This window comes from Chinchilla lanigera, unplaced genomic scaffold, assembly GCF_000276665.1.
Source record: "Chinchilla lanigera isolate Chin_1 unplaced genomic scaffold, ChiLan1.0 scaffold00183, whole genome shotgun sequence".
NCBI classification, from domain to species: domain Eukaryota; kingdom Metazoa; phylum Chordata; class Mammalia; order Rodentia; family Chinchillidae; genus Chinchilla; species Chinchilla lanigera.
In genome coordinates, this window is record NW_004955584.1 from 439,818 (window position 1) to 448,128 (window position 8,311).

The window sequence follows — 8,311 nt, forward strand, 5'->3', positions numbered from 1 at the left end:
ATTTTTAAATATTTTTATGGTACTGGGGTTAGAATCCAGAGCTATGTGCATGGCATGCAAGTGTTCTGTCACTGTGCTACAACCCCAAATCATTATAATTATAATTAAGACAGGCTCTCTCTATGCTGCCCAGGTTGGCCTCAAACTTGTAATTATTCTGCCTCTATTTCCCAAATAGCTGGGATTACAGGCATATGTCAGTAACCTGTTTTTTTTCAAAATTCTTTTGTGAATTTCATGTTGTATAAATTGTATATTTATACATATTCTCATTTTGTTAAATTAGTTTTCAGATCCTGATTTTCACATTGTTACTAAATATTTGCCATACCTGTTATCTTAAGAACTACAATTCTATATAATTTATATGCTTAATGAATACATATACAATTTCAGACTCTCTGTTCAGGGAGAGAAAGTCTGACCAAATGTTTACTCTCTGGCAACTCTAAATGATCACTTTCACTCTCCCTCCAATTTGATATTATTTAATATGTAAATCAATAAAAAGAATCTTACTTTTTAAATGATAACTTCAGAATTACCATGGTTTCAGCAAAGTCACATACTCAGCTGAATTCTAGTTCATCTCAGACTTCAGTATCTTCTCATGTATCTCTAGTCTTAAATTTTTTAACCTTCAGTTATGTTTCCCGAGCTACATTTTTGTCACCTCATTTAAATAACTAGTTAAGCATTATTAATAAATTTAAACATTATACTTTTCCCCCTGAGCTATGGAATTCCTTAAAGGCACTGTCCCTTCCATAACAGTAGAAATTACCTTTACTTTCCAGACAGGCTGTTGGGTCACATATTTTGTTGGATGCCTACTATATCTTGGAGTCTAGATGTGCTCTTAATCTTGAGATCCTGATGTTCCCTTTGCACACATGCTCTGACTACTAATATTACATCCACCATCCCCTAGGGAAATAGCAAGTATTAAGCTGCTTTCCACGTGAGATGTCATATTGCTGAAGGAAGCTGAATATATCTTAAGATATGAAGAAAGATGTATTAAACAGAAAAATATTGTTTATTTTTTATTTGTTTGCTGTCTCTGTGTAGGACACAATCATTGTGTCTTTCTGGAACTAGAGGTAAGACAAGGAATCATCAAGCAATTCTTCAAAGTAGCAGTGTGAGAACAAACAAGTGAGCAGTGCAAATTTTGGCCATAAGAGTGGTAAAGTTAATCAGTCTGCCATTTCTGCAGGCAAGCCCCTGTATTCCTTAAAATACAAAAGTGGAATGCACAGACAAAGTAGGTGAGACCAGTACAAGTAAAGATAGAAACACATCTGACCAAAAGGTGATCCTAAACTTCATTATACACTCATTATAGTGCATATCCATACTATAATCTCCACATATAGGTGTGGTGAGATATAACACATTTCTAAGTACATTTTGGTTCCTGTGCAATAACTAAACTTCAGCCTGTCCAGAGATTCCTGCAACTTCTGAAAAAAAAAAATAGATGATTAGTGAGTCCTTTGAGATGCACTAAAAGTGAAATTTTATCTGCACTTTAGAACTAGTTCCTGTGACGGAGCTAGCTAGTGACACAGGCAGAGCTCCACTCTTGTCCACTTGCTAAGAGGCAGCCCAATGACTCGCAGATCTTCCCATTAGGGGCATGTCTAACATCTCTTGTTTCTGACTGAAAAACACTGCAACTTGCAAACTAACTCTTTAACATTTCAGCCACGTGAAGAATAATAAGATGCTTATTAGTTTCCACTTCAGACTATACATATTTTATGTCTGAATGACTCCATTTAAATTTGTATTATCTGAGGGGCTGGGGATTCAGCTCAGCGGCACAGTGCCTGCCTGGCAATTGCAAGGTCGTGAGTTCAATTTCCGGTACCGGAAAACAAACAAACAAAAAAATTTGTATCATCTGGGACCAGGTGATGAAATCTTTTTGGTGTCTTGGAATATGATGAACGTTATGGAAGCTGAAATAATGTTTAGTTGTTGTTTTATAAATCTGCAGACAGCTGCCCGAAGAAGTAGTAAACTTCTTCCTCACCTCTGTACTCCCTACAAAGGAGCTGTCCAGACCCAGTACAGCCCAAAGGGAAAAAGCCCGTGTTCAGCTTCTTGGAAATGTTAGGGTATCTGGGCCCAGGAAGGGAATTAGGTGAGACATCTGAAAGGAGCGGGATCTAATTTGACTCCCAGCCTTCGCCAGTTAAGTGTGTCCGTTGGTCTGGCTCCCAAAGGTGACTACAGGCATGAGCATATTGGAACAATACTGAGTATTAGTATTATGGCCTTCGCCTGCAGGCAGGGGCGCCTGCGCGTCGCTGAGGACGCTTGCCCGTGAGAACTACGTTACCCAGAAGGCCTTGCACCGTTCGGTGTGAGGGCGGGACTTCCGGAACCTTCCTCTTCGCGGACATCTTGTTGGCCCTGGGGCGGAACCATCGGGGTGTCGGACCAGACAGTTGGGTCGCTCCAAACTTGACAGGTGCAGGAAAGAGCGAGTGGAGACGGTGTCCCCGCTGAAAAGAGGCTGGTGGTGGCAGCTCGGAGGAGTCTCCGCCTCTGCATGCAGGTCTAGCCCCGCCCCAGGCCTTGGAATGGGCCTAGTGCAGGTGGGTGCGGCCTTCTCGGACCTTCACCCTTCGCGGTCTTTGGCCCTGAATCCCTGAGCAGGAGTGAGCGCAGCCCAGGTCTAGCTCCGAGACAGGCTCCCGGGCGGGAGGTCGGTGTTCCAGACACCTGTGTCCTGGCCCTGGGGTGGTGTGACAGTAAGGGGACCCACAGGAGCCCGGGCTCAGGACCGCGAATCTCCGGTGCCAGTCTGCGCCTAGCATGGTGCTTGTTGGGGGTCCCTGCACCCAGGGGGCGAGTGGAGCACCTTCATTGCTAGGGCTTTGGGAGCCATAGAGATTCTGCAGGGCGGAGGAGTGACCCCTCGTAAAAGATTTAAGCGTTCCCGTGTTCACTCGGGAAAACGGACCGGTGAGGTGCGACGGTGGGGATGGAGGCAGGGAGACATAGGAGGAGGCTCACTGAACCTGACCAGAGGGCTGTGGTGACTCAACCACAGCAGTAGATGGAGAATTTGGAGGTGGAGAAATTAGTAGATTCCGCATAGAATTTTGAAGGTGGAACCAACGAGGCTTTCTGCTGATTTAGATGTGCTTGTGAACATAGGGAGTGAGATGCTGTTCAACTGTCTGTTTTTTCTCTTCCTGGACATCTAAAAGAATGAAAATGGGTTAGTGAGAGCAAGGACTATCTTTCAAGAGGCTGAGAAATTAAGGTGTCTCTCAGTGGAAGCAGCACGTAGGCAACTGGAAACTCAGATCTGGAGTTCTGGGGAGGAAGTTGTGCTGGAGGTCTCACAGGTGAGAGGCATCAGATCTAGAGATTTACTGGAAGAGTCATTAAATATGTTATTTTTTGTGCTCTCTTGAGGTGAGAGAAGGGTTGAAGCCAAGGACAGTTTACCATTTCACCCAAGGCCATTTTGATGACTTTGGGGACCCAAGATCTTTGACAGTGACTTTGTGTACTTTTTCTGGAGGAAGTGGAAGCTGCTTGTTGAGACTCAGGGACTAGTATCATAATTCAGTACTTTTTGTGCCTCACATTTAGTAGTCTCCCTGACTAAGGCCCCACTTTCCCCAGATTTCTGGGCTGGGCTCAGCTGTTCCTTTTTTTCCCAGCGGTTAGTCTTTTCGCAATTGGAACATAGGCATTGCTATTTTTTGCTGACTCCCTCACATAGGACTTTGGATGCCAAGGCTCAGCTGTTATGTGTTGTCTCCTCACTCTCTGTGTTCCCTAACTCCTTCCTAGAAACCTTGCTAGGAAAGGCTTGGGAGCTGGGGATCTCAAGGTTAACTCAAAGGTTGACATCCTGCTTGCCCTCTTCAGATGGCTGTCCACAGTAATGACCCCTTCAGCTTAAGATTCTGCCACCTTTCTCTAATTAACATTTCCTTGGTCCACCTGTCGTGAATTTCAGTTCTTAAGTTCATTGTGGCCCCTGGGCTGTTCCTTTAAGATCGCCTTCATTTTATTGTGTACTAAAACCTTGGTTTATGAGCATAATTTGTCCTGTACTCATGCTTATAATCCAAAGCACTTGTATATCAAAGCCAATTTCCCCATAAGAAATAATGGAAACTCGGGTGATTTATTCCATAGCCCAAAAATATTCACATAAAAAGGATAACAATACAGTGTGCCTTGGTTTATGAACTCAATTCTTCTTGATTCTGATCACAAACTGAACAGGGTGAGAATCAAATCAAATTTTCCCTTAATGTCAGCATTTAATCTAATCATTGAATTTGATTTGGTTCTCATCCAGCTTGGTTTATGACCAGAATTGTGGGATGGATCGAGTTTATGAACCAGGATACCACTGTACTGTAATCTAATACAAAATATTAAAATACAAAATATAAAGAAAAATAAATGATCCTGTATTTGCTTTTGAAAACATTTGTAGCTGCTGTGAAGGAGACAACAGAGAGGAGGGTTATTGTGTAGGACAACTTGCATTATTACTAATGGAATATTTTTCTTTTTGTGCACTTTTAATAAGGATCCTATCCAGTGACACTTGCTTTTGCCTTCTTTTGAGGATTTCATGGAAATGTTACATTGCATTTTTGTTGAACTGACTTGTCACCCTTATTCAGGTGGTGCTTTTCTATAAAATTGTGCATTGTTTCCCACATTTACATATCTTGCTAATCTCATTTGGAGTGAGGAATTCCTCTGTCTTTTTTCTCCTTCCATAACCTTTTTCGGTTGTGATGTGGTCACCCTCAATTCCACATCAAGGGTTAAAGGAGAAGAACCATTGGTTCAGTTGTGGTCATGAGACATTTGGTATCACATACTCATTGCAAGACGTCACTTGTTCATCAAGTTAAAATGTATTGGCAGTGTTTGCTCATCTTGTGGAACACTCACAGAACAAGTTACTTACAATCCATGATTTTACAATATTTCTTCTTTTGGGGGTCTTACATGGGTTGGTTACTCTGGGCTAATGCTTTCTCACTTACCCATCCTATCTTTGTATCTTTCCAATGACTTGTATCTTCCAGATCCTTTGTGGTTGCTGAATTATTGTAAGGGAGAACCCTGGGTGCCTGACTGAGAGGGCATGACTCTAACCACAGCAGGAGGGGCTTGGACAGGCCCTGGTGAGTGAGAGTGAAGGAATGTATTCAGATAGTACCAGGACCATTCCTTTTGCTCAATACTGTTTGATGCCAAGGCTGTAAGCTCTACTTTATTTCTATCTTTTCTTCCCTAATCTGGCCACCTATTTCCAATGCAGGGCTTCCCTGTCCAGCCATTTACTTGAAACCTTTTCTACTGTTTCCTTTGTGATACTCCAGTATTGGACTAACCCTGTATTACCAGATGTACGTGTATAGTCCTTGAACATCAGTCATTTTCAAGTAGCTATTTCTTGGCCTGGATATGCATTTTTGCATAGCCTTCACCTGTCACCAACAACCAGCCTAGGCCCTGCTAAAAGTTATTTGCATTAGGTTGAAGACTCTGCCTACTTTTTTTTTCTATGTACTACACCCATCCTTATGTTTTTGTCCCTCAAAAAGCCTTCCACATCTGTTACCTTTAATCCTAGTACTATACATCAGACTTTGATCATGATTGTTGCCTTGTCCTCCCAACAACCACATGGACATAGAATCCTGAGAATATTAGACACATATGTTGCCCCCTCCCACTAAAATTATAATGTATTAACAGTCTTTTTATCTCTTTAGGTTGTTGGTATGCAGTGAAAGATGAAGAATCACCTGCTGAAGAGAGTGTTTCTATAGCAGTGTTACCTTTTAGTACTTCTAAGGCAGGTTTGTCTACCCAGGTGGCTCACTCTTGTGACATATGTAGCCCAATCTTGAAAGATATTTTGCACTTGGATGAACACCAAGAAACATACCACAGACCTAAAACTTACACATGTGAAGCCTGTGGTAGACAATTCTGGTTTAGTGCAAACTTTCACCCAAATCTAAAGCATTATATTGTAGAGAGACCTTCACAAAGAGATGAAGGCAAAGCTTCATTGGTAAAGAACTGGATAGTTTGTGAAGAACCTCACTTGTCAGAGAAGCCTTTTACATGTCAAGTGGAACAGAAAAGTTTGGGTGGTAAGCAGAAAAAAGTCACCCATAGGAAGAAGAAGACAGCCAGGAGCACTGAGAGTAGAGAGGCCTTTCATGTTGGGCAAATGCATTACAAGTGCAGTGAATGTGGGAAAGCTTTTAGCCGCAAAGATACACTTGCCCAGCACCAGAAAATCCATAGTGGAGAGAAGCCTTATGAGTGCAGTGAATGTGGGAAAGCCTTCAGCCGCAAAGCTACACTTGTCCAACACCAGAGGATACATACTGGAGAAAAGCCTTATGAGTGCAGTGAATGTGGAAAGACCTTTAGTCGAAAAGACAACCTTACTCAACACAAACGGATCCACACTGGAGAAATGCCTTATAAGTGTGGTGAATGTGGGAAATACTTTAGCCATCACTCCAATTTAATTGTACACCAGAGAGTTCACAATGGAGCAAGGCCTTATAAATGTAATGATTGTGGGAAAGTCTTCAGACACAAATCCACACTTGCTCAACATGAGAGTATACACACTGGAGAAAATCCTTATGATTGCAGTGATTGTGGGAAATCCTTTGGCCACAAATATACCCTCATTAAGCATCAGAGAATTCACACAGAGTCAAAGCCTTTTAAGTGCACCGATTGTGGAAAATTCTTTAGTCGAAGCTCTGACTTTATTGCACACCAGAGGGTTCACACCGGTGAAAGGCCTTTTGTGTGCAGCAAATGTGGGAAAGACTTCATCAGAACCTCCCACCTTGTTCGGCACCAGAAGGTTCACACTGGAGAAAGGCCATATGAGTGCAGTGAATGTGGCAAAGCCTACAGCTTAAGCTCTCACCTCATTCGGCACCAGAAAATTCATGCTGCGGGAAGACATTAGGGGAGCTTTCAATACAATAGGATTCTTCAGTTAGAATTGACCTTGAAAATATGAATACCAAGTATATGGGGCACTTCAAACACTATTTTGCACATTCTGACCTGCTCAAGTTCCTTTCCAGAATTAGTCACTGTTAATACCTATAGCTGAACCCCTCTCAACTTCTCCAGCTTACTAAACTATCCCAGGAAAGGCAGGAATTTGCACACTTTGTCCATTCTGTAGTGAATTGTGAGACACTTGAGGTCTCCTGAATGGTATCTTAGAGGGCTTGAGCTATGTTCTGGTAGCTTACAGGGAATTGTTTGAGACAGTCTTGCTTTTTTCCCTAGGCAGGGCTTGAACTTGTTGGCTTGTTTGATCCTTGGCTTTAAATCCATAATAGGTGGGATTTCTTACATGTGCCACTATGCCTGAAATTTGTAATGGATATTGCCTGCCTCCGAGTCACCTGGCCAGGAAAGTATTTGTCTTATGTTGCTCTGGTTTGGAATAAAGGCATTATAATTTAAACCACCTTTGATCTTGCATTTCTCTCCAACAATCTGGAATGGAATGAATACAGAATTGGACTTCCAAACAGAAAAGTTGAATGGCCTTTTTGGAACTTTGTGTATCTCAAAAGGGTTGGTGAAATGGTCTCAGTCCACTTTTGATGTTAAATTCCATTGTTGACAGAAACATCTTAGGTCAAAATTTTGATCTTTATGAGTCTGACTTCACAGTTTGAGGGCCCATACATCACCTTGAGAGAGTGTACTACCATTGTGACAGACCACAGAATTTGGCAAAAGTGAGCCATGTGCATTTAGCATCTTTACAGCATATGTACCATATACACCAGCAATTTTGGGAGGAAGCTTTTTTCAGGACCTCTTTCTCCAAAGCCAAAGTGTGATGTTCAGGTCAGTGATAGAAATACTTGAAATATCACTAAACAAAAATACAATTTTTTAAAGGTATAAATAATTGCAATTAAGGGAGGCTGCAGTTAACTATAGCGGAAAGTGCCCATTGTAAAAACATCGCCAAATATTCCAGTCACTAGCTGTGTGATCTGGTGTATAGAAATTCTCAGGATTCCCAGGGCCCTTTGAGGGGGGCACATTATAGGTCTAAAACATTACATGGTGCAAGGATATAGCTTGGTGAGCAGTGAGAGTGGCTGGTGACTATAGGGAAATGAGCTTTGTTGCTTGCACATTTCTTGCAGTTGACAAAGATGTTATTTTCCCAAGGTATTTTAAGACGCTGGAGCCACTATGTTGGTATCCTATCATCAGCTTTGCCCACATGGTG

General features: G+C 42.1%; 1 protein-coding gene across 3 annotated transcripts; it reads left to right on the plus strand.

Moving 5' to 3' along the window:
- The first annotated feature begins 2,381 nt into the window (after positions 1-2,381).
- Positions 2,382-7,528, plus strand: LOC102010649 (zinc finger protein 134). Of its 3 annotated transcripts, XM_013509874.1 has the most exons (4): positions 2,382-2,609; positions 3,228-3,368; positions 5,088-5,186; positions 5,781-7,528. In XM_013509874.1, exons 3-4 carry the CDS (start codon positions 5,147-5,149, stop codon positions 7,010-7,012), a joined length of 1,272 nt encoding a protein of 423 aa, XP_013365328.1. In that variant the 5' UTR covers positions 2,382-2,609; positions 3,228-3,368; positions 5,088-5,146; the 3' UTR covers positions 7,013-7,528. The 3 variants fall into 3 exon arrangements, with proteins under 3 accessions (XP_013365328.1, XP_005414423.1, XP_013365329.1); XM_005414366.2 differs by lacking the exon at positions 3,228-3,368; XM_013509875.1 differs by lacking the exons at positions 2,382-2,609; positions 3,228-3,368 and adding an exon at positions 2,633-2,719.
- Positions 7,529-8,311: the final 783 nt, after the last annotated feature.

Coding starts and splice junctions, on each gene's coding strand:
- LOC102010649 (XM_013509874.1), top strand. CDS start 5,147: ATGACTCTAACCACAGCAGGAGGGGCTTGGACAGGCCCTG. Junction 5,187..5,780: donor AGGGGCTTGGACAGGCCCTG/GTGAGTGAGAGT, acceptor TTATCTCTTTAG/GTTGTTGGTATGCAGTGAAA.